At 45.0% G+C, this 26,114-nt stretch overlaps 2 protein-coding genes across 7 annotated transcripts in view; one reads left to right on the top strand and one right to left on the bottom strand.

Moving 5' to 3' along the window:
• The window catches only part of LOC105486570 (cleavage and polyadenylation specific factor 3), a 51,885-nt gene extending 42,999 nt beyond the window's left edge, over positions 1-8,886 (bottom strand). The window contains exons 1-4 of one of the 2 annotated variants that reach the window (XM_071076207.1): positions 8,688-8,886; positions 3,671-3,734; positions 2,481-2,578; positions 1,616-1,744 (exon numbers count right to left, since the gene is read on the bottom strand). In XM_071076207.1, the coding sequence (XP_070932308.1) occupies positions 1,616-1,744; positions 2,481-2,578; positions 3,671-3,734; positions 8,688-8,737 (341 nt within the window). In that variant the 5' untranslated portion in view covers positions 8,738-8,886. The remainder of the gene's footprint in view (positions 1-1,615; positions 1,745-2,480; positions 2,579-3,670; positions 3,735-8,687) is intronic. The other variant, XM_071076208.1, reaches the window with a different exon arrangement.
• A 105-nt stretch (positions 8,887-8,991) lies between these two features.
• Positions 8,992-25,759, top strand: LOC105486514 (integrin subunit beta 1 binding protein 1). Of its 5 annotated transcripts, none has more exons than XM_071076214.1 (8): positions 9,005-9,127; positions 12,068-12,219; positions 13,483-13,589; positions 17,927-18,005; positions 19,751-19,887; positions 24,203-24,295; positions 24,825-24,974; positions 25,519-25,759. In XM_071076214.1, the coding sequence occupies exons 3-8, from the start codon at positions 13,518-13,520 to the stop codon at positions 25,588-25,590; spliced, it is 603 nt and encodes a 200-aa protein (XP_070932315.1). In that variant the 5' UTR covers positions 9,005-9,127; positions 12,068-12,219; positions 13,483-13,517; the 3' UTR covers positions 25,591-25,759. The 5 variants fall into 5 exon arrangements, with proteins under 5 accessions (XP_070932311.1, XP_070932315.1, XP_070932313.1 ...); XM_071076212.1 differs by lacking the exon at positions 9,005-9,127 and adding an exon at positions 9,307-10,017; XM_071076213.1 differs by lacking the exons at positions 9,005-9,127; positions 12,068-12,219 and adding exons at positions 9,307-10,017; positions 11,777-11,829.
• Positions 25,760-26,114: the final 355 nt, after the last annotated feature.

Raw genomic sequence — 26,114 nt, 5'->3', positions numbered from 1 at the left:
ATATCCATGATGGTATTTCTTCAAAATATATTGCATGAATTATGCTATTTAAAATTTTTTAGAGATTTTGTGTCTTTTTTTTTTTACTCTATTGTGTATATAGCCACAAAACTTGATTTTAAACAAACCACACAGGAAATTAAGATACTGTGCTCAAAGTACTCTCAATTTTCAGTAATACATACAGTAAATTAAGACAAAATACTCTTTAGGAGAGTATTCTCAAATTTTTTCCCACCCCAACACTCCTGAAAGATGTAACACACTCACATACATTGAACCATGGCAGATATTTCTCACATTAGGATGAGAAAAGATTTTTCTACAAAGTCTAGCACAGCCTTTCTTCTGAAAATTATGTTAATGTACTTATAAAAAAGGAAGAGAGAATAGTGGTTAAGGACATTGACTCGGGAGCCAGATTGTTTGGGTTCAAATCCTCGCTCTGTCTCTTACTGTGACAATTTTGGGCAAATAACCTAACCTTGCTGTGCCTCAGTTTCATCATATATAAAATGGAATTTATAATAGAACCTACATCTTGAGTTGGTGTGAAGATTAAATATATTTATCTCCCAGATGGGTGCGGTGGCTCACGCCTGTAATTCCAGCACTCTGGGAGGCCACGGCAGACGGATCACTTGAGGTCAGGAGTTCAAGACCAGGCTGGCCAACATGGTAAAACTCCTTCTCTACTAAAAATACAAAAATTAGCCAGGCATGGTGGCACGCACTGCATGCCTATAAGCCTAGCTACTGGGGAGACTGAGGAATGAGAATTGCCTGAACCCGGGAGCGGAGGTTGCAGTGAGCCAAGATAGTGCCACTGCACTCCAGCCTGGTCAACAGCCCAAGACTCCATCTCAAAAAAAAAAAAATATATATATATATAAAAATATATATATAAAATATACATGTGTATATATAATATATATACATGTATTATATATGTATATATATAATATATATAAAATATGTATCTTTTGTGTGTGAAGTTAATATACATTAGGAATTTAGGATTGGGCCTAATACGTGGTAAGCATTATTGAAGTGTTAATGAGTGTTACCACAATTAAGCATAACTCTTCCAATCCAGCCTAATGAAGTTTTAAAAGGACACAAAAGCTATATAAAGACTTCAAGGCCAGGCCAGTGACTCATGCCTGTAATCCCAGCACTCTGGGAGGCCATGGCAGGAGGATCACTTGAGCCCAGGAGTTTGAGACTAGTTTGGGCAACATAAGGCCCCATCTCTTCAAAAAGCAAAAAACCTCTGCTGGGTGTGGGGGCACACGCCTGTAGTCTCAGCTGCTTGGGAGGCTGAGGTGAAAGGACTGCTTGAGCCCAGGTGGTTGAGGCTGCAGTGAGCTGTGATCGCACCATTGCACTCCAGCCTAGATGACACAGCAAGATCCTGTCTCAAAAAAACCTTCAAGGTCAGGAAGGTGCTAGAAACACAACAGGTTTCAATGACCTTGTTGATGAATGATGAAATTACTAATATCCTTATACATGAAAAGAGAGCACCTCATTTTAAAACACAAAATGGTCCATATCTTGAACCATAGGTACTATAAAGAGCCAAAGTCGTGTATAATCTAATAAAGTAATTTACCTAACTTTGACATAATCGGAAAGAAGCCATCTATAAATAGCTTTTGTGGCATGAGTCATGAATGTTCTTCCTTTGAAACTTGTCTTCTGTAGAAACCAGGGCAGAGCTCCGCAGTGATCCAGATGGAAACTGAAAAAGAAAGAGGCTGCATTAATTCTTAAAAGTATTGTCCATCGGATACCATGTAATGAAACTGTTGCTTACCGTACGAAACAAGTTTTATATCAACAACTACGTACTGACACTTTCAGAAAACCAAGAGTTGGTATGTGCAGAAGGAAGAAGTAACACATACAGTTTTAATATGGAAGAAAGATGTTTAAAGTATCGTTTTTAAACAGCAAAAAAACTTTATTAGTGAACAATTAGGGACGAAGAAGAATATCCCAAACTTACTCTTGGCAGCCAGAATTACAGCAAACATCTTAGCAGAATGAAGTTGAAACATGGGTATCTCCCTGAGGTCACTGTCTTGTCACATTTTTCTATATGAGCGCTATGTAAAAATAGTTTCAATAAAGTTGAAAGGGTGTTCTTATAGAAACAGGTGACAAAACAGTGACCTCAAGGAGATACCCTGGAAAAGGGCTTTCTTACTCTCAAGTTTTACAGTGATTCAAGTTCTGTGCTATCTCCTTCTCACGTACTCACTGAACTTATATATAGAGACAGGTAAGTTTTTCATAGCAAACTTCTCTAGCCTGTGATGCCATCATGGAGTGCTGGTTTAGACTTAGATATCTGCAATATGCTTCCCGGCAAAAAACACTCTTTTAAAAAACCAAACTCTCAAAATCTAGTAAGGAATGAGCTTGACGGTAAAAGTCCATGACAAACAGCGTCATTAATAAAGGGAAAAACTTACTGACTAATTAATAGGAGATCAATCTCAGCTGGATCAATTAAATCAATATAAGGAAGAGCATCCATTCCTTCTAGGCCAGGGTGGATCCCACAGTCCAGCTGAAAGAGACAGGAAAAGAGATCACAACCTCCTGTGTATTTTATTAAAATTCATTCAGCAAATAGACAATAATTCTAGATCTATCACCCACATACTCAGGATAGACTCCGGACACTAGCACTTGGAACACGATTCTTATTAAAAGTGGCAAATATGCCATTAACAATTCTAACTTCCCAACAAATTTAAAATTTAGCTCACATTTAGGGGTCACAGGATGCAAAGTACAAAACAGCTTCTTTTCAACTACTTTTGGTCGTCATTCTAACAATGAATTAAATATTTTTCAAAAACTTCGATATCAGAAGATTAAAATTTAAAAAGTTTATACATTTACTACTACCAGATCTTGTGAGAAGATCATAATTAGAAATGGGAAATTTACCTGATCAGGATAATTTAAATATTTTTAAGGAATTAGGGAACAAATTCTTAAGACTCGGTCACTAAAGTTACTTATTTTTATGGCGTTACTACCAAATTAACACAATAGATGACTAAAAAGATGACTATGTCTGACCTATTCATATTCTTTTCAGATTGGGAAGAGTTGAGAAGAGAAATCAAAGGAACATGAGACACAGAACTGACTTTCTAATGAGTACCTTAGAATGAAACCATCTCCTCTAACCCCTCTACTTTTCAGGCTTAGAGAAGCAGAGTGACTTATCCAAGGCCGGCAGCCCCAGTGGGACTTGGGCATCCAACCTTCTCTAGGCCAAGGCTTGATCCCCACATGTTGGAGGTGGCTAGAGCTCTCAATGTGTTCAGTGATTGGGCCCTTGGATCTTCCACTTGGGATGGGGCAGTTAGGCTGCCTGAACCCTTCAGGAGTGGAAGAGGGACTTCGAAGAAGTAACAGCTCAACAGATCTAGCTGACAATTTTACAGTCATAGAATATATCTTCTTAATCAACTAAATTACTAAGTAGAAGTATGTATTAGTTTTTCTCATTAACATTATACAGCATAGATTGCATGCACTATAACATTTTTCTGGCAGCTAAAAAGATAACTAGTCCACGAGAAAAGACTAACACCCAATACAGACAGAGCCATATTATTAAACTGAGTACAAAAATAGTAATTACCATTATTTTTCTTCCTTTGAACTCGAGAATAATACATGATCTTCCTACTTCTTGCCCAGCTCCACTGTAAACATTCAAGGGGAGAAAAAAAAAGGATTTAAAAAAACATCAAAACCAAGTTCAATAAACTTACTTTTTTACAATGTGCGCTACATCCCATCTGACGACAGCACCTCACTGAAAAATTCTGAGACATAAGAGAGTTCTACAAAATTACAAAGGCAGGGAAGAACAGTGTCCACGTGGGAAAAGATGAAAACTGATCCTTGGGAGTCCAGGGATCTCGCAGTTGTTAAAATTGAGAGAGAAGGCGGTAGAGATCCAAGAAGCCCAAAGGTTTGGGCTTGATTTAAATTCAATTTTCTGAATTTTAGGATTAAATTATGATGTATTTAAAATGTAAAATAGCAGTTACGCAGATTATGTAATAATACTTTTAGAATTAGCACTTAAGTAGAAAGCCATAAGCATATCAACACTGTCATCTTCTTTAAGATCATAATCTGTATTTGCCAAATGGTTTAAATTTAAATGGCTGGGCGCGGTGGCTCGTAATCCCAGCACTTTGGGAAGCCGAGGTGGGCAGATCACTAGGTCAGGAGATCGAGACTATCTTGGCTAACACAGTGAAACCCTGTGTCTACTAAAAATACAAAAAATTAGCCAGGCATCGTGGTGGGCGCCTATAGTCCCAGCTACTCGGGAGGCTATGGCCGGAGAACAGAGTGAACCCGGGAGGCGGAGCTCGCAGTGAGCAGAGATCGTGCCACTGCACTCCAGCCTGGGCGACAGAGCGAGACTCCGTCTTAAAAAAAAAAAAAAAAATTTTAAATACTTATTCATACTGTGAATTTCAATCGCTTTTCCTTCTACTTTCTGTTATTTCAGCATATTTTATACTAAGTACTTAAATAATTTTTGTTTCTTCTTAAATTAATAATTTCAGCCATAATTAGCAATGGTCACAAGGCACACTTCAAGTTACACCTCACTTTTCAAATCCCTCACCTTCCTTGATGCCTTTCCCCAATCATTCTAGCTCACAATTCACTCACTCACTCAACATTAAGCAGCTTCTATTTGCCAAGCACTGTATTAAGTGCGTAGGACATGGAAATGCCTTACAGGGACCCTGACCTCAAGGAACTCATTCAGATGGACATGCAATGGACCTCTCCCCAAACTGAGATCCTACCTCCGAGCAGGTGTCGATAGAGAAGATCAAACAACTGTGGACGAGAGCTGCCATAAACTCCTGGCCTTCCACTTTTAATCAGTTTTTGTTTTTAATTATTGTGGATACCCTGGCCTTGCACTTTAACTGGCCCTCAATGTTGCCTAGCTGTTTTCTCCATCTCATTTCCATACCAACTATTTTCAAACTTTCTCCCCTTTCCCACATTTTCCAACCCTCTATCCTCTTCTTCACTTGAGGTATGGGCCATCTTCTGCATCAAAAAAATAAACAGTCCATTTGTAAATTTCCTCAACTTCATGTTGGTACAATAATTAAAAATGCATGTACCAACAGGGTACCAACCTGCCCACATCTGTCTCCTTCCATTTCTCCTCTATAGATAGAACAGACCTCTCTTCCCACAACGAATCTTTCCACCATTCTACTCTATGTACTCCCTCCATTCTTCTGAGGAACTGAACACTGCTGTGTCATTGACATTTTCCTCACTGTCTGCTCTTTACCATCCAATCCAAATTGAAATACACTACAGCCATGTTCATCCCCAAATTAAAATCCCTTGACTCTCATCTCCTTTAGTTCCCACTTCATTCTTTCCCCAGCCCGCCTCCTAGGGCAGTGGACCCTCCTGTACTTCCTCACCTTCCACTCACTCCTCAATTCACTCTCCTCTGGCTCTTACTAATCACTTTTCTGAAACTATCCTTGCTGCTCCGTAGTCATTTCAGTCTTTTTTTTTTTTTTTTTTGGGACAAGGTCCCCCTATGTTGCCCAGTTGGCCTCCAACTCCTGGGCTCAAGTGATCCTCCTGCCTCGGCCTCCCAAATAGCTGGAACTATAGGTGTCAGTCCCTATCTTGTTCTCTTGGCAGCCTTTGTCATTCGTAAGGAGTACTTGCTCCTTCCTCAAGCACCTCTCCCTTGGCTTCTCTGATGTGATGCTCTCATCCTGTCTTGCTGGCTTTCCTGTTTCCTTCACATATTCAGCCACCTCTGCCCACCCTTTAAATGTTGATATTCCGAGGGTTTGCTCCTTGGCCAATTTCTCAATCTTCATTCTCATCTTTCTGACATGCTAAGGACTTCCAAGCCCGTATTCGTAACCCAGATTGTTCTTCTGAATTCCAGACCTTTAATACATACACGGGACACTAGGTATCTCTACTAGGATCTCTCCCGGGACTTCATATTCAATATGCCAAACTGGTTTCCACCACATGCCCCCTACTTGCTCTGCTTTCTTCCTGAAATGCTTTGTCTTCAGATATTGATGTGGTTGGCTCCTTTGTATCATTTGGGTCTCAGTTCCAATGTCACCTTCTCAGATGCTTTCTCTTGACTACCTCCTCTAATTTGCCCTTCACAGCAAGCCGCAACCCAGCATCATGTTATCTTAATACTTACAACTACATGAAGTTATTGTATCCACTTATGTCTTGCTTCAGGCTACTAAATGAAAGCTTCCTAAGAACAGAGGCATTGTCCACCTTATTCACTGCTGTATTGCTACAGTACCTGGCATGTAGTAAATCACAAAAAATACTTATTGAATGAATAAAACTCCTCAATTTTGAACCTTGGAAAGATTACGCTAAATGAAAGATGCCAGAGACAAAAGACTATGTATTGTATGATCGCACTTCTATGAAATGTCCACAACAGGCAAATCTGTAGAGAAGTAGATTAGTGGTTGCTAAGGTCTGGAGAGGTAGTGGGGATTGTCCATGACTGCTAATGAATACAAGGTATCTTTTGGGAGTGATGAAAATGTTCTGGAATGAGAGAGGGGTGATGGTTGTATAACTCTATGTTAAGAACGACTGAGAGTTGTATGGTATATAAATTGTGAGTTGTATGGTATGTAAACTGTATCTCAATAAAGCTGTTATGAAACAACCGAACTCCCAAATTTACTCCAGAGTTGCCCCACTTCCTACACTCCTAGAGTGAAGAACACTACCCTTTCCCAACTGCCAAACTTAGGAATCCGAGTCATCATTAACATCCTCTCTGCCCTGCCTTCCCTCCCCACAACCACCCTTCCAGATACAGCTGATCAGCCACAAAATCCTGAAGATCTCATTTGCGTACTCTCTCACACTCATGTCACTCACTACAGGCTCTGATCACCTAGACTTGGAATCTTTCAATGATATCTTACTGAACCTGCTCTACTCAATCCATCCTTTTATTCAGCTGCTACACTGCTGCCAGGAGTGATTTTCCTAAAACATAATTCCTCACAATATCCATGCTTGCTTAACAGCCTTCGCTGGCTCCCTGTAATTGACTATCTGATAAAGGTCCAAACTCCTATGTATATGAGGTGCTTCCTAAACTGGACCTCAAGAGCCTGTCGCTTCATCTGCTAACTCAACTCTTTAGCTACAGCCATGAGGAATCTGGCCACAAGTTGTGGCCACTCTCACTTTCACATGTGCCACTTCCACTGCCTAGAACACCCTGGGCCCCCCAGTCTTCAACTCCTACTCATTCTTTAGGACTCAGCTCAAGCATCACATTTTTCAGGATGCATGAGGTATCCTTTTTTCCTCAATCTGTCAGAAATCCCTTTTCCATACTTTCACAGTGCTCAGTGCAATGCCTACCTGCCCTCTTAGATTAGCTATTATTTACAAAGCACCTACCGCGATCTTTACTCTTCAAGTTTTATCTTATTTCCACATGAGAAAACAGGTTTAGTGAGGTTGTTGTCCTACTAAGTGGTCAAGTAGATAACGGACTTCAGGTCTGACTTCAAAGTAATGGTCTCCTATTATACCAAAGTATCTCTCCAATACTTCCCACTGTGCACTGTAATTCTCTCCATAAGGGCGAGAGCAATTAACTGGGCCCTCCTTTGCATCTGTATCCCCACGTGTGGTGCTTGACACTTGACACTTGCTAAAGAATTGAGTTAGCAGATCAAGCGACAGTGTTTGCTCATCACAGGAAGACATGACAGGTGTGATCTAAGCAGAAGGAAACGGACTATGTCCCAAGCAGGTGCTCAATGAAGCCTTACTGAACGAATGTGTAAAGGAGATACTTTCTACCTTTTGGAAAGCGTATATTCATGTTGTGCCAACTAACATCTAACAATAAACATGTTGTGGGTTCGAAATGCTCATCTGTAGGAATCCAAGTTCTCTATATTTGCATCTCCCCTTCAGCAGCATTCCCGACTGATGAGGACCATGTCCACTGAAAGGCCACTCTCCTTACGGACAGTCGAGGGCTGAGTTTTTGTCCCTAACACCTCTGCACTTTCTCCTCTCCAGCTTTACACCTTCCTTATTCTACTAGGATCTGAGCTGAGAAGATCGAAACTCACGGCACGTCCCTAATATTTTCTAACTTCTGGCACATGTGAAGCCCTGGTGTTAGGAAACAGACTTAATTCTTCCCTGCACCGCTGTAGCCTCATTCAGGTCCTCCTCTCATCCTGTCGATCATAAGCGTCACCGGCTCTCTCACGGCTTGCCCTGACGCGCAGAGATCCGTGCTTGTGCTAAGTGAAAACGCTTTTTAGCGTGTACGAAAAGCGGCCGGTGGCCCCGGAAAACTTTTTTTTTTCCGACTCCAACATACCCTCCCCTGAAACTGATAAAGAAGCAAAATCCCGTTCACTCTAGCAGGCCCCTTCCAATCAGTGGTCCTCCAACCCCTCGAGCCTGAGAAGCCTGGCCCGCAAGCGCGGACCAAAGGCAGGCTGCCGGGGACGGTGGGAGCGCGGGCGACGGAGGAGGCCAAAGTCTCCGGTTATCCCTAGCACCCCTCACAGCCCTGGGCCTCATTCCCTCTCTCGCTGGTCCCTTACAGAGGTCGGATCAGCAGCTGGTCGCTCTCCTCAGCAGGAATCGCAGACATCCCGAAAGTGTGAGGGCGAAGCGGGGGCGGGGAACAGGTCGCCGGGGTCTTCCTAAATTGGAAGGTAAATAAAGAAAGAAGAACCCCATCCACCAAGAGCACAACTTCCGTCACTCCGGAGCCCGCGGCACTAGACTCCTCCCCTCGACTTCCGGTTGGGGGACGTCGCTTGCGAAGCTTCCCACCACTCGGGGTCCTGGAACCGGGGGCGGGACGTCAGGACTGCGCCTGCGCTTAGTCTCGGAGGCGGGGCCCGGCGGACGTGGGCAGGAGCGTTGGAAAAGCCGGCGCTGGAGCGGGAACGGGAGTAGCTGCCTGGGTGCCGGAGGCCGCGGCGCTCCCACGCGGACCCCGAAGCCCGCAACCGGAGGATGGGCCCGCGGCTGCGAGGTGAGCGCCCAGCCCTCGTCCCACTCGGGGCCGAGCTCGCGGAGGCCTGACGGGAACACGGCCCCGAGAGCGGCGCGGACGGCCGGGAAGGATGGGTGGGGCCGCAGGGAGGGCGGGGGAGGGATGCCTGGGCTCCGGCTGCGTTCTCTGCGGGTCCGCGCTCCCGGGGCGCGGGTGGAGGCGCCTGGAGCCGCGGGTCGGGCGTGGGCGTTGTGGACTGTAGCTTCCGGAGCCGCTGCCAGCCGGGAGTGGAGGCAAGGCGGGCAGCGCGGGCCGTTTCCCTGCCTCTTCCTCTGCCTCGTTTCGGCCGCCTCCCGCCTCTCAGGGTCGGGGTTGTCTGTCCCCTTCGCTGTCACATCCTCCGCACCCAGCAGGTGGAAGGTGCTCCATCACGGTGACAGACAGGTGCCAAGCAGGCTGGCGTCTGGGAGGAACTTTGGAGCCGGCTCTCCCTAGGCCCTGAGCTTGGCCCCATCCGTCCTTACCCTGGTGACCCTGGGCAGGTCACTGACTCTTCGGGCGCTTTGGCATCCTCGTTTGAAAGGGGCTGTTATCCTTCAGGCTTGCTGGTCAGGGAGGGTGAGAGGGATCTGTGCACCTAGCACCGTGCATGGCACGTGGTAGGCGTTTGGTACTTGGGAATTGCTGTTGGGGTGTCACAGACACCCCAGAAAGTTCTCGGCTTCAGTAAGCGCGTCCCCTGCCAGGCGCCCTGGCTGTGCAGAGAGGAGTCCCTGAGCTCCGCCTTTGACCAGCGTGCAGCTGGGAGAGTGAGATCAGAGACCACAGCAGATCGTGGCGCTGTGATCAGGGGTACACTGAAGCTGTGGGTCCCTGAGCCCAGCCTTGAGATCCCAGGAAGGCCTGCAGCCTGAAAGGGGCCTTGAAAGGTAAGAGGTAGCCAAGTGCCTGAAAGGTGAAGGGTGTCCCGGGCGCTGCAAAGCAGGGGCGACTGGAGCATCGCTCTGAGAACCACGAGCAGCTTTGCCTTGCTGAGATCAATTAACTGTGCCCGGGTTGTGGAGGATGGAAGTGGAAAGGTGGTTAGGAGCTGCGTCCTGGAGGACCTGGCGTGTCCTGCTGAAGAACATTGACTTTGATCTCTGACTTTGGAGAACCAGTGAAAGATTTTCAGCAGGCTAGTGGCATTAGATTTATGTTTGAAAGAAATCATTTTAATCGTTTTGGCTGCAGTGTGGGGTGGATTTAAAGTGTTAGGGAATCCAGTAGGACAAGGTCCCTTACCCACGCAATATCCTTGGGTTTGTGAATTCCTTAAATTCATGCCAAATTTTGTATGGATGTGTATTTTTGTAGGGTGAGTATCCATCACATTGATCAGATTCTAAAAAAATGGTGTCTGTGCCCATGGTCTAGGATGACATGGGGCCTGGTGGAGAGCTGGCTCAGAGAGCTCTTCCGGTGGGGTATACAGTGGGTCTTGGTGCCAGATTGGATATGGGGCCTGAAGGACAGCAAGGAATTCATGATTTCCTGGCTTCCCCCAGCAATAATAGAATTTCCTAACGGGGAGAGAAGAGGAGAGGAGCAGATCTGGAGGGGAGGAGGATGGTTTCAGCTTGAGACATCTTTGCATTTGACGAGCCTGCGGAGCATCCAGTCGCCAATCAGGATCGTTGGCCTCATTTTGATGCATGAGTAATTTTGAGGCAAAAATGATTTGCTTGAGAACATGCATCAGAATTGCAGCAGATATCAAAGACTTTAATAAATGCTGCTTTTTCCTAAGCCCCCGGGTTGATGATGAAAAGAAAGCCTTAAGGAGTTGCTGAGGCATTGTGGTGTCATGATTTTCATATCAAGGGATTTGAGGAGACACTTCAGGATTGCACTAACAGTAGAATCACATTTTGTTTTTAAAATGTTTTGATTTAAAATTTAAATCATATTTAAAATTGTTACCTTTATGTAAATATGTATTTATATATACTGAAGTATCTGATGCTTAAATACGTTATATACATCAACATTTTAACCCATCAGCGCCATTAACATGGCACTTTATGCTGCTACATTAACCTCGTTTTGTGCAGGCCTTGGAATAAGGCTCTCCTGCCGTCTCTCACTGACTAGTGTCCTGTGCTGGTAAGGTTCTCCTTTGCAGCAATCACCCGCAGTCGTCTTCCAACGCATCTCTCTCTTTTTACTCTTATCCTATGGAGTTAGTTCCCTGCCTGGCAGCCAGGGTCGTTGTTTAAAAAACAGAAGACACCTAATTGTGTCGCTAAACTGCTTTTTAAAAGTCTCCATTCCGGAAGATCACAGCAGATAAGCAAAAAATAAATAAAAAAACCTTTAGAGTCTTCCTCTTAAAGTCCACTGTTATCACAGCCTGCCTGGCCTTCTGTGGCACTTTGTCTGGGCCCATTGCTGTCCTGCTCCCAGACAGCCTTGACTATTCCCTTGGGCGCCGTCTCCAGCTGCACAGCATTGCCTCCAGGCTATTTATGGCTGCCCTCACTTCATTCAGAAAAAGATCTAGAGCATCTTTTTCTGGAATACCCACCCCTTCCTTCCTTCCGTCTGTGTCTCCTTAACTTCTCTTAGTTTTCCTCATAGCAGTTGTTTCCTAATAACATGTTTTATGTGTGTTTTTCTTGTTGGTATGTCTCCTCCCGCTGAGAACAGGCTCCTTGAGGTCAGGGGCTTCGTTTGGTTCACTGATGCGTCCCTGGCATTTGGTAGGTGCTCACTGACTATCCAGAAATGAATGACTAAATCAGATTTTCCTGATACCCCACAGCAAAAACATAGAAATAAATCTGATGATGAGGCTGATTAAAAAGCTTGGACTCAGGGGTCAGACTCGGGCAAGTGGCCTAATGTCATCCCCTAGTAAGTGGGCTTAGAGTGGGGTCTCCAAATACAGAGAATCTCTGGGTTGCAGCAGGGAGTCACTCATTCTTTTTCCTTCATCAGGTGCATTGTTTCTCTGAAAAGCATCGCCCAGGTCAGAATGAAAGGAAACTCTCTGTGCAGACCGCTGTATGTGGGACCTTGAAGACGGTCAAATAGTGTTCAATTCTATAGCAAGCAGATTTTCTTGTTCCCTCTGGAGAACACAGTTTTTGGTAAAAATTGGTCAGGTTATCTTACTCATAAATCCTCTTGAAAGACATGTCACAGTTCCCTCATCTGTAAAAGGCAGATTACAGCCCACCTTCTGCGAGCCCCTTGAGGGTTAGAGCCCTGCAGAGTGTGTAGCATATGGTTTGCCCTTAAAAAGCATCAATAGAGCAAATGAATATGTCACAAGGTTATCATGAGGCTGTGACAGTGTAACTGTCCCGGGAGTTCTGTGAGCTATGCAGCTTCGTATAGGTTAGTTAATGTGCCAAGTATAATCTATGCTCTCCTATGCAATCGGCAAGGATGAATCTTAGTTTCCAAGGCATTATTTATTAATTTCAAAAAAAGAAATGTGTAACATAGACTCTGGGAAGCAAGGTCATCTCCTTAGCTGCCCTTAGTAGAGAGGGGGGTGAGGCGCTGGCACCTAGGAAGGTCTTTGTGTCAGCTGTTACTTAAAGGCATTTCAAAACTTCCAGACAAATGCACATTTCTGAGAGGTGTATATATCTTAACCCTACCAAGTATAGAATGTGAAGCTGAGAGGCTTACTGAATCTCAGTATCTCGGCTGAAAATCCAATGTGTCACAGCATATTTTGCTAAAATCTTGAATCCATTGAAGAGAAGTAAGGCCCTTGAAATTTTGAGAACTAGGCGACATGTCTAATACTTGAGAAAAGTGCTTTTCACACCTCTAGGCCAAGGTTTCTGCCTTTTTTTGCTTATTGGGTTAATTTTTTGTAATTTAATAGGAAAGAATGAAAAGGAATAGTATCCAAGGGAAAGGTTTTATGTTTTATAGAAAAGGAACACACCCATGGAACTGGAAGGAATTGATGATTTTTATTTCTATTATGCATAAAGTGATTTAATGTTGCATTTCCTGATGTAGCTGTAACCAATATCAAAGTTGCTTTTCCTGGCTGGACATGGTGGCTCACACCTGTAATCCCAGCACTTTGGGAGGCCAAGGGGGGAGGATCACCTGAGAGCAGGAGTTTGAGACCAGCCTGGCCAACATGGCAAGATCCTGTCTCTACAAAAAATGAAATTAGCTGAGTATAGTGGCACATGCCTGTAGTCCCAGCGACTCGGGGAGGCTGAGGTGGGAGGATCACTTGATCCCAGGAGGTTGAGACTGCAGAGAGCCATGTTTGTGCCACTGCACTCCAACCTGAGTAAGAGCAAGACTCTGTCTCTTAAAAAAAAAAAAAAAAAAGTTGCTTTTCCCGATGTAACTGTCACCAATATTTGTTTTTTCAGGGGATCTTCTCTGGATCAAGAAATGGTGGTGAAAAATGTTTCGCAAAGGCAAAAAACGACACAGTAGTAGCAGTTCCCAAAGTAGCGAAATCAGTACTAAGAGCAAGGTAGGGAAATGGAATTTGGAACAGAGTCATAAAGCAGGGAGAGTTTTGTTTCTTCTAGCTGATATTGTATGGAGGATACTGACCATGGGCAGACCTCCTGATAATCTTCAAACTAGGTGTGTTTTTACATTTACTTTTTGCACTAGAGATGCATTCTATGCTTAGCTTCATTTTATCTGTTTTGGTAGGTTTTCTGAAATTCTTAAATCCATTAAACTAGATGGGACATGACCCATCTAGCTTGCTCTCGTTGAAATAAGCACTGATTTAAAAAATTTTGAAATGATAGAAATTGCAGGCATTAAGGGGCTGGACCTCTTGAATTCTAGGGCTTGTGGTTGTGCATAATTAGTTTCACTTAAGAGTGAGATTGGCAGATACCTGCATACTAGAGAGTTCGAATGCTGTTGGAAGGTAAGCATGGATTTAGTTCATGCCGAACAAACCTTTGAGGAGCTATTCAACTGGCAACTTTTGTCTCAAAGAATGAAGTGATTTCTTTTTGACTGACAGATATTTTTCAATATAAGAGTACAAAGATAGCTGCATTATATTTGTTCTAGGTTTTTGACACCAATTTTGTTGGTGTTTAGAAGAATAGCATTTTTATTTCTACCTCCTGGACAATGGCACGTGAACACTCATTCATTCACCGAGTATTTACTGAGCACGGCTGTATGCCAAACTCTGTTTAAGGGGCATAAAATAGAGTGGTTAGGGGGAGGGAAAAAATCCCTGGCCCCAGAGCTTCCATTTCAGATGGGGCAGAAAATACTGAAGAAATAAGTAAAATAGAGAGTTTCAGATGGTGGAAACTAACACGGGAGGAAGAAACTACAGGAATGGACGGGGTGGGAGATTGGGAGAGGGGCAGTGTTCAACAGTCTGGTAGAAAAGGTCTTATTTTCAGGCCGGGCACAGTGGCCCATGCCTTTGGGAGCCAAGGTGGGCAGATCACCTGAGGTCAGGAGTTTGAGACCAACCTGGCCAAAATGGTGAAACCCCATCTCTACTAAAAATACAAAAATTAACTGGGCGTGGTGGCACACACCTGTAGTCCCAGCTACTCGGGAGGCCAAGACAGGAGAATTGCTTGAACCAGGAGGCGAAGGTTGCGGTGAGCCAAGATCACACCACTGGACTCCAGCCTGGGCGACAGAGCAAGATTCTGTCTCAAAGAAAAGAGAAGGTCTTATTTTATTTATTTTTTTTGCTGCTCCTCCTCCCGAGAAAAGGCCTTGTTTTCTTGGTGGCATTTGAGCAGGGGCCTAGAGGAGAAGTGGGGCCATGATAAGATCTGGAAGGATCGTGGTTCAGGGAGAGGAGAGAGCAAAGGCTCATGGGAGGAGCGAGCCTGTGTGTTTAGGGGGCAGCAGGGAGACCAGCGTGGCCTGGGCAGGGCAGGTGCAGGTGTTGTGAAGACCTGGGATTTTACTCTGAGAAGTAAAGCGGGGGCACCTGGGGCCAGGGAGTGACAGAATCTTACGTAAGTTTTGTTGGGGGTCACTTTGGCCACTATGAGCAGGGCAAGGGCAGGAGCAGAGACTGCTGGGGAGGATGTGGTAAGAACCTGAGAGATGATGGGGGCTTGGACGGGGTGTGAAGGAAGTGCTAAGACCTCAGGTTCTGCAGAGAGTTCCAGGCGGGCACTCATGGGACCTGTGGATGGATGATGATGGCTTGTGGCGTATGCGGAAAAGAGTCACCAAAGCTTAAAGCCTTAAGATAGCAGGTGCTGTGGGAGGCAGAAAAAGTGATTCACTCCAGGTGTTTCTGCCTGGATGCCAGATACCACTTGAGACATGATTGATACCCAGAGACAGTGAATAATTCAGAGAACACGAAGGTGTGTGAGGTAATGACAAATACTGCTTCGGGGATTCCGAGACTGGGGAGATGATAGGCCTAAAGTTGTGGAGGAAGTTGTATTAGTTGGAGTTCTCCAGAGAACCAGTAGGATGTGTTTCTATCCTAGAGAGAGATTTTGTTGTATTTTCAAGGTTTATTTTGAAGAATTGGCTGATGTGACCGTGGGGGCTGCAAGTCCGCAATCTGCAGGGCGGGCGGGCTGGAGACCCCTGGGAGTGGAAGTGGCAGCTTGAGCCCAAAGGCAGCCTGGAGGCAGCTGGAGGCAGACTCTCCTCCTCGGGAGCCTGAGTCTTTTTCCTTTAAGGCCTTCACCTGCTTGGATGAGGCCCACCCACACTGTGGAGGGTCCTCTGCTGTGCTCCGTGTCTGCTGGGGTAGACGTTAATCTCATTTAAAGAAACACCTTCACGGCAATGTCTTGACTTGTATTTGACCAAATATCTGGGTACTTAGCCCAGAGAAGTTGATATATAAAATTAACCATCACAGAAGTCTTCCTGAAAAAAGCGGTTAGTGAATGAGACCTTAAAATATATGGGTCAAATAGGCATAAATGAGGAATACAGGTCAAATAGGCATAAATGAGGAAGGGAGTTAGACATCCCAGGCACAGGCAGGAAGCTGGAGGCCGAGTCCGGTCTGAACAGCCTCTTCATGATTTTCCACCCTTGTGAGTGCTCTAATTTTAAAGCTGTGTGTTCACTCAGTCCCAGGACCAGGGTGAGGCACAGCATGGAAGGAGGCGTCTCACAGGGTCGCACAAGGCCCCCTCAGGAGATGCCTCCCTAGACTTTTCATCCTGGGTGCCTGCTGGCCTCCCATGCCCCACATATGCCATGCTGTTAAATAACAGCCACATGTGAATGAGACAGAGACACACGACTGCCACTCAGTTTCCAGTCAGGGCAGGGTGAGCTGGCATATCTCGGCGTGGCGGAGCTGGTGGGTGGCGTTGTAACCAGAAGCACAGAAACCTGACATTGTAGGAGTCCTGTGCAGCCGTAGAATGGGGAAGCGAACCATGTTCTTGGAAGTTTTTGAACTCCTGGAACTGGTCAACACAGAACCTCCCTACTGCCACTTCCTCAGCCTTAAGCGTGAGGACTCCGCAGGGGAATCTCACCTGTGTGGCCCAATGTCTTGTTTTATTTTTATTTTTGGAGACGGAGCCTCGCTCTGTCGCCCAGGCTGGAGTGCAGTGGCGTGATCTCGGCTCACTGCAACCTCTGCCTCTGGGTTCAAGCAATTTTCCTGCCTCAGCCTGCCAAGTAGCTGGGACTATAGGCATGTGCCACCACGCCTGGCTAATTTTTGTATTGTGTTTTGTTGTTGTTGTTTGTTTTGAGACGGAGTTTCGCTCTTGTTGCCCAAGCTGGAGTGCAGTGGCGTGATCTCAGCTCACTGAAACCTCTGACTCCCAGGTTCAAGCGATTCTCATGCCTCAGCCTCCTGAGTAGCTGGGATTATAAGCACCCGCCACCATACCCAGCTAAGTTTTGTATTTTTGGTTAGAGACGGGGTTTTACCATGTGGGCCAGGCTGGTCTCGAACTCCTGACCTCAGGTGATCCACACGCCTCAGCCTCCCAAAGTGCTGGGATTACAGGTGTGAGCCACCATGCCCAGCTGTATTTTTTTTTTTTAGTAGAGACGGGGTTTCACCACGTTGGCCAGGCTGGTTTCGAACTCCTGTCCTCAGGTGATCCACCCGCCTCAGCCTCCCAAAGTACTGGGATTACAGGTGTCAGCCACCACGCCCGGCCACAGAATATTATTTCTAAAGAAATTGGGAATATAGCTCTGAGGAACAAACTCCCTTTACATATGATTCTATTTTGCTCAACAGTTGTGTTTTTTTTTTGTGACAGTTCACATGATAGTCTACTCTTCTCTGCCAGTTAGCCCCTGAATTCCTGCTGCAGGCCAGACATGAGTTGGAATAATTGCAGAAGCACTGGACCGGAGACCTAGAATTAAGAGACCTAGGTTTGAGATCGGAGCCATTTACTAGATGTTACCTTGGATAAGTCACTAAACGTCTCTGTCTCCTTCCTCGTTTATTAAGCAGGGATCATGGTCCTTGCCTGGCTTTCTGCACAGGGTTTGTTTTGGGTTCAGTGGAACTAATGTGAAAGCAAGGCGAGATGTTCACAAGAATATTCTTAGAAGGCATCTTGTAAGGAGGTGGTGGTAATGGCTTCGATTTAGACTAAGAATATTGCCACCACGTTTATCCAATATTATGTCGTGGGACGAACGAACAGTTGGGATTATGTGATTTTTTTTTTTTTGAAGTTTGTTGCAGAATTTGTCTTAAGAAAAATCTGTCACAGTCGATATGCCTGAATAATTGGCATGATTTCGTATATGTCAGCTCAACTCTAATAAATAATTTGAATGGGTTAGAGGACTTCAGAGAAGACACGGCTGCTTCTGTGGAGGTTTTTTACTTGTTTTTCTGTTTCTCAGTCTGTAGATTCTAGCCTTGGGGGCCTTTCACGATCCAGCACGGTGGCCAGCCTCGACACAGATTCCACCAAAAGCTCAGGTACAGAAAAGGGTTGGATCATTGATTGTCTGTGCTTTTCACTGATGTTCTTGTGGTTTTACTGGGGTAGCGCGAGTTCTTCAGTATTTGTGGCTTTCTTCCTCTCCTTTGCCACTTTTGACAAGAGTTTAGAAGTGGACCCAGATTTGGTGGGACATGGGCTGAGGGTGTGGTGTGATTGGGGAACCACATAGCCTTTGGAGATTGGCACAGGCACATGGGCAACCTGGAAGTTTCAAAATAGTTTTTAAAGAAATGAGGTGGCAATAAATACATACACCTACTATGTACCCACAAAAATTAAAAGAAATGGGGTGGCAGAAGGTGAATTCCATTGGACTTACGTTGTCTATGGGGAATAGGGCAAATATCTTGGTGATTAAAGGGCTAAGGAGCCATTCATTTACCCCAAGGAACCCAGAGATTCACCAGCTCATGACCACCACCAACACAAGTAATTAAGGGGAGGATCTGGCCCAGACCCTTGTAGATATTTATGCAGCTGCCCAAAATTAGTAGATCCTTAGAAACAGGCTGGGCGTGTTGGCTCACGCCTATAATCCCAGCACTTTGGGAGGCCAAGGCAGGTGGATCACCTGAGGTCAGGAGTTTGAGACTAGCCTGGCCAACATGGTGAAACCCCGTCTCTACTAAAAATACAAAAAATTAGCTGGGCGTGGTGGCGCATGCTTGTAATCCCAGCTACTCGGGAGGCTGAGGCAGGAGAATTGCTTGAACCCAGAGGTGGAGGTTGCAGTGAGCTGCGAATCACACCACTGCACTCCAGCCTGGGCGACAGAGCGAGACTCCGTCTCAAAAAAAAAAAGAAAAGAAATCAAGAGGTGACTTCTAACCCAAGCTCCCTAAGTAGCTGGTGGCTAACTGGAAATATATTCATTTTCTTGTCCAAATTCCTCTTTTTCTCTCAGGAATTGTCCTAGTGAATCTGTAACAGAGAATGTTGGAGCATTAAGTCCATTGTCTTTACTGCCAAATGCCTTTAAAATTATTAAAGTTGTGGGCATCTTTTTATTACATAACCTAAAAGTAATCATATAGTATTTCCTTAATATGGTTGAGATTATAAGTCGTTTGTAGTAGTTTTTGTATTGGCTAGATTTTGTGGCACACACAACTCTTCAACCGTTGCTGTTAGGTTAAGACTTCCTGCCTGGCATTATTCCATCGACATTACAAAGAAAAACTATGTGGTCTTTTCTGATGGAATGGTAGAGGAAGAGTAGGCTTCCTGAATGAGGAAAGAAAGCTAACATGGTAGGCCAGGCACGGTGGATCATGCCTGTAATTCCAGCACTTTGGGAGGCCAAGGTGGGAGGATCGCTTGAGCCCAGGAGTTTAAGACCAGCCTGGGCAATGTAGTGAGACCCTGTCTCTACAGGGGAAAAAAAATGGTGAAGAGGGAGAAAGAACCAAAAACAAATATCATGCATCAAAAAGGTAATCATTATGTAGTAACCTTTTCTTTACTGTTTGTTTTGAAGGGAAGGTTAATATTTATTCCTATTATTGAGACCTTTGTATATTATATTTAGTATACCATGAGTCATAAAGGGTTAGTGAAATTTTAAGTTCTTCCCCATTATATACAAATATTTTGCATTATAAAATTTGTAATTAGTGGTTGTGTTCTAATGACTGTCTGGTTTTTATTTGGGAAGGGACTGAGGATACCCTGTAATGCAGATATTTCTTCTGAAGTCTTACCACTTTTCTTTCATCTTTAGGACAAAGCAACAATAATTCAGATACCTGCGCAGAATTTCGAATAAAATATGTTGGTGCCATTGAGAAACTGAAACTCTCTGAGGGAAAAGGCCTTGAAGGGCCATTAGACCTGATAAATTATATAGACGTTGCCCAGGTAAAAAAAAAAAAAAAAAATTCCTTAACTCTCTGATTCTGAGAGTCTGGGGAGCCAGCTCGTGGCTTTGGGGCAAAGGCTCACTCCTCGGGTCCACTGGGTGCCGCTCCACTTGCTCTGGACTGGAAGCCCCCGCATCACCACTGCACATGTGCGTGAGCGCTGAGCTGCGTAGGAACACGGGCGCCGTTCCTTCCTTCCAACACGGTACTTTTTTTTTTTTTTTTTTTTTGAGACGGAGTTTCGCTTTTGTTGCCCAGGCTGGAGTGCAATGGCATGATCTTGGCTCACTGCAATCTCTGCCTCCCGGGTTCAAGCAATTCTCCTGCCTCAGCCTCCCAAGTAGTTGGGATTACAGGCGCCCGTCACCATGCCCAGCTAATTTTGTACTTTTAGTAGAGACAGGGTTTCTCCATGTCGGTCAGGCTGGTCTTGAACTCCCGACCTCAGGTGATCTGCCCACCTCGGCTTCCCAAAGCGCTGGGATTGTAGGCGTGAGGCACTGCGGCCGGCCCACAGTACTTTTTAATTTTTTTTTTTTTTTTTGAGATGGAGTCTTGCTCTGTTGCCCAGGCTGGAGTGCAGTGGTGCGATCTCAGCTCATTGCAACCTCCGCCTCCCAGGTTCAAGAGATTCTCCCACCTCAGCCACCTGAGTAGCTGGGATTATAGGCGCTGGCCACCATGCCTGGCTGATTTTTGTATTTTTAGCAGAGATGGGGTTTCACCATGTTGGTCAGGCTCATCTCGAACTCCTGCCCTTGTGATTCACCCGCCTCGGCCTCCCAAAGTGTTGGGATTACAGGCGTGAGCCACCACACCTGGCCAATCCTTTTTTTTTTTTTTTTTTTTGAGACAGTCTTGCTCTGTCACCCAGGCTGGAGTGCAGTGGCGTGATCTCGCCCCACTGCAACCTCCACCTCCCGGGTTCGAGCGATTCTCCTGCCTCAGCTTCCTGAGTAGCTGGGACTACAGGCGCGTGCTGCCACACCCGGCTAATTTTTCCTATTTTAGTACAGATGGGGTTTCACTGTGTTGCCCAAGCTGGTTGTGAACCCCTGACCTCAAGTGATCCACCTGCCTCTGCCTCCGAAAATGCTGGGATTACAGGCCTGAGCCACTGTGCCTGGCCTATTAATACTTTCTTTATGGGGCTGATCAATCCTATTTAAATGAGGAGCTGATTGTGGTATTGTGGTGACTGGTTATATTCCTTAGGTTCTTCTTTTAAAATAATCTGGCACAACCTCACCGTACCACCATCAGACCAGTTTTGTCTCTGAATAATCTAATTCATAATGATGTCGACCTAACATATCTGTTTATTCATGCAAGGTTTCTAACAAGAATTGAGATGAGTGAGTTTCAAAAAGATAAAATCAAGACGATAAAAAATAATCATCATGAAGGAAAATTAAGAAGGAAAATTAAATCAAAAGTATAAGGTGTAAACTATATAAGCATGAAATTTTATAAAATCTGTACCCTTGCCAGTGGTGGAAGTGCATGAGCCAAAAGACTTAGTGAATTCGGTAATGAGAGAAAAAAAGAAAGTAAATTGTTTCTGGAGTTTCTAGAAAACGAAATTACATTTTTATGTGCGCATTAAAAGAGGGATATTACTGCAATAAAAAGATTCCTTAACTTCAGAGAGTGTTAATCTGAAGAATGTGTAATCTCTTAAATCATGGAGAATGAGAATATGAAATATAACGTGGCAGGGCATGGTGGCTCACGCCTGTAATCCCAGCATTTGGGAGGCAGAGTGGGGAGATCACCTGAACCCAGGAGTTCAAAACCAGCCTGGGCAACACAGTGAGACCTCGTTTCTACAAAAAAAAAATTTTAAATTGTTGAGTGCAGTGGCTCATGCCTGTACGTTGGGAGGCCAAGGCGGGCAGATCACTTGAGGCCAAGAGTTCAGGACCAGCCTGGCCAATATGGCAAAAACCCCATCTCTACTAAAAATACAAAAATCAGCAGGGCGTGGTGGTGCACGCCTATAATCCCAGCTAATCCGGAGGCTGAGGTTGAACTGCTTGCTTGAACTCAGGAGGCAGAGGCTGCAGTGAGCCAAGATTGTGCCACTGCACTCTAGCCCTGGGTGACATAGTGAGACTGTCTCAAACAAAAAAAACACCCACCTGGGCAAGACCCCGTCCCTACAAAACATCTAAAAAATTCAGCTGAGTGTGGTGTTATGCACTGGTAGTCCCAGATACTCAGAAGGCCAAGGCAGGGGGATTCCTTGAGCCCAGGAGGTCAGGGTTGCAGTGAGCCATCATTCTATCACTGCACTCCAGCCTGGGTGACAAAACAGTGAGACCGTCTCACAAAATCTGAAATGAAGTTTCATATCTTTATGAAAGTAAAGGAAGATACTTATGTCTGAAGGACAACATCAGTGAATCTAAATTGCCATTTAAGGGAGAACTCGGGCTGGGCACGGTGGCTCAGGTCTGTAATTCCAGCACTTTGGGAGGCTGAGGTGGGCGGATCACGAGGTCAGGAGATCGAGACCATCCTGCCTAACACGGTGAAACTCCATCTCTACTAAAAATACAAAAAAATAAGCTGGGCGTGGTGGCGCGTGCCTGTAATCCCAGCTACTCGGGAGACTTGAGGCACGAGAATTGCTTGAACCTGGGAGGCGGAGGTTGCAGTGAGCCGAGATCGCGCCACTGCACTCCAGCCTGGGTGACAAGAGCGAAACTCCGTCTCAAGAAAAAAAGAACTCGTGGTAGTCTGGACGAGTGAAATTATTATCCAGCATTTGTTGGAAATGTAAAGTCATTCCAACAAACTACATTAAGTCCTCTGGTAACCTCGTTGATTGGTTCTTGGAAAACCATCTAGATTAGTTCCTCCGGTATCTCGTTTTTCAAGGTCATTTTGTTACAATGTTTTATGATGCTGAAGAGAAAAAAAAATGGTTTTGTTATATGCATGGTTTCGCTTGAAGTTGTAGTTTCCAAGAACGAGCCGCAATGTTCAGTGTGGTCTTACCATAAAAGCAATAACCGGTTTGAGTGTTGTACTGAAGGATCAATTATTTTCCTCTCAAAAATACACCAGCATTATTTTCATTCCTATAAGGACTGCTCAATTTCTCATATCACCATAGAATTTTTGCTTGCTAAAATTCCAGTATTGACAGTAGCATGACTGTTATCCCATACCGTGATTCTTGGAATTGCTTTAAACCTACTGTGGGAAGCAGTTGGGAAGAGGGTACTGTGACATTGTGGATGCAACTTATTTACTATGATTTCTTTAATGTGAGCAAGTGGTTCCTCAAAACCATTTACAGTATGGAACATCCATAGGTTGCCAACAGTGTCTTATGTTAGGGAAGACGAAATAGGTGGTATTCCGGTCTGGGAGCTGAGACTGGATCTTCCAGTAGGGAAGCCGTCAGGGATTATCTGCCGTTTCTGAGTAGCTCAAAACTCCGATTCATGTTTTTGTGAGTGGAGTAACTGCTCATCAGCAGCACTTGCCAGCCCGAAGCCCTGAGGCCTGGGGTCACCAGACACGCCTTCCCATCTGGGCAGGGTATGTGGGCTCTGCTTCCTGATCATCCCACGTGCTAACACTGGTCCACGCTATGGAAGTGAAGACCTTAATTTTTCTAATGTAGATATTTTAACCTCAGCAGGATCTGTGAGAGGCAGCTCAGTTTGTAATTAGGATTAACACCAAGACAGACAATATGCATGAAAGGGATGGATGTGAATTTTGCTCAGAGTTGTGGGCAGTAAAAATGGGGCTGGGCACAGTGGCTCATGCCTGTAATGCCAGCACTTTGGGAGACCAACTTGGGAGAGTTACCTGAGGCCAAGAAGTGTTCAAGACCAGCCTAAGGCAGTACCATCTGTATTTAAAAATAAATTAATGGCCCACACGGTGGCTCATGCCTGTAATCCCAGCATTTTGGGAGGCTGTGGTGGGCGGATCACTTGAGGTCAGGAGTTCACGACCAGCCTGGCCAACGTGATGAAATACAATCCATCTGTACTAAAAATACAAAAACTAGCCAGATGTGCTCACTTGAACCCAGGAGGCAGAGGTTGCACCAAGCTGAGATCATGCCACTGCACTACAGCCTGGGCGACAGAGTGAGACTCTGTCTCAGAAATAAACTTTTTTTAAATGGGGGGAAATGTGTCTTCTGCCTCTGTGGAAACTCTTGCCTGGCTCTGTACCCCACATTCTTTAAAGGGTTTGGGCTTGTGATGGCCAGATACTCGAGTAGTCAGAAATAAGACTCTAATGTAATTTTAATCTTTATCATATACTTTATTTTTACTTTAAAGCAAGACGGAAAGTTGCCTTTTGTTCCTCCAGAGGAAGAATTTATTATGGGAGTTTCCAAGTATGGCATAAAAGTATCAACATCAGATCAATATGTAAGTAATATAATTTATTAAGAAAATTATGTTTTAGATAACAGGGAATTCAGGCCATTAAGAGCCCCCTTCTAATTAGGGCCACTCCTGTTTGCAGTGATTGGTTTGTAAACAGTCCTGGCAGTTGGTCTTAAACGTGACCAATTTCTTAGGGTGAATAGGGGCCTCCTTTTCTCTCCTGTGTTGGAAGGGTCCATGCAACCTGTCCCCGACCCCCAAACTCACACAGATGCCTCCGGATGCATTTTCAACCAAGGGCCCCTCATCAATTAAGAGTAGCTGTCAGCTTGGAAGGTGGGCACAGACACTGGGATAGTCAGTTTAGATCACTCCACTCCTGTCTTGCTGGGATTTAAAAAGGCGTGATCCTGAAGGCAAATTGCCCAAGACTGAGCATACAGGAACATCCCTTGGGGTGAGAAACCTATGGATATGCTGTTTCAAGCCTCACTCTGCCTGGGAGGGTGTGTCATTAGGACTGACAAACATGTGAGTCCTGATCTCTCGGAATCTTTCCTGACTTCTGCAGGATGTTTTGCACAGGCATGCTCTCTACTTAATAATCCGGATGGTGTGTTACGATGATGGTCTCGGGGCGGGAAAAAGCTTACTGGCTCTGAAGACCACAGATGCAAGCAATGAAGAATACAGCCTGTGGGTTTATCAGTGCAACAGCCTGGTGAGACTTTGTTACTTTGGTTAGCTGCTTAGTGGTCGTCGCAAAACCCAGGGACTACTGTTGTTTTTGAAGGTTGAAGAAATACGATCCATTATATATGGAATATCTGGCCTGGGGATAGGGAATGAATATTAGGCTGGAGGTCAGCCAGCTGGCAAGACAGCACAGGTGTGTGAACCATTTCTGTTAGGCCCAGTGGCAGCACTCACTCGTGCCTGGATTTAAAAGGTAAACAAAGCAGCTGAGGAAAAGCGTATCCTCCAGGGGCCAAAGGCTCCCTCCATTTCCGAAAGCTGTTGCCGTCTTAGACTGCGTGATCAGCCTTCTCAGGCTGCAGTCGCTGTTTGCTCCTCTCTGAAGGAGGGCAAAGGGCCCACGTGCAGGTAAGCTCATGGTGTGGGTTCCACTGACCTAGGCAGGCATGTGTTGTCAGCTTGCTTAGGAGAGGTCTTAAGAGGGTTAGGTGTGTGCCTCTGCTAGCCAAATTAAGTTCATGAAGAGATCAGCGAATGTTGCTCTTACTCTATCTTTTCACGTTATGTAGGAACAAGCACAAGCCATTTGCAAGGTTTTATCCACTGCTTTTGACTCTGTATTAACATCTGAGAAACCTTGAATCCTGCAATCAAGAAGTCAACTTCATCTGAAAGTTCAGCTGTTTTCAATCTGCGGTGCTGAAGTGTTATGCAAATAATGAAGTGATCCCTTGCTCTAGGTTTTCTGAAGAAGATGGATTGTGTAAAATGCTGATCATTTGTTTATTAAAATGTGTCATATTACAGTGAGTTAACTCTCAATGAAGTCATCTACTTTCTGGGATAAAAAAACTTCATTTGTCTTTTTCAAGTTCAAATAAGCTTAACCTAAGTGTCACAGAAGCCTAGGTGTCCCAGAGGTCCTTTCAGTGACAAACACTGAAGGCCTGCCTGAGGAAGACTGATGACATGTGTTCCGTAGTGGCTTCCCAGTGACGTGGGATCACTGGCATGGACCTCTCTCCGGCAGAGGTGTGGACAGGAGACCAGGATTCATGCTGGTTTGCAACAGTGACCTTGGCAACTTAAGACACACAAAGTAGATTTTCAGAAGTGTCTGGTCAAGATAACATGCTGGCAAACCACAATTCTTAGAGTTAAGAGA

Source organism: Macaca nemestrina, chromosome 13 (assembly GCF_043159975.1).
Source record: "Macaca nemestrina isolate mMacNem1 chromosome 13, mMacNem.hap1, whole genome shotgun sequence".
NCBI classification, from domain to species: Eukaryota; Metazoa; Chordata; class Mammalia; order Primates; family Cercopithecidae; genus Macaca; species Macaca nemestrina.
The sequence above is the reverse complement of the archived record's forward strand: the minus strand, read 5'-3'. Positions and strand labels throughout refer to the sequence as shown.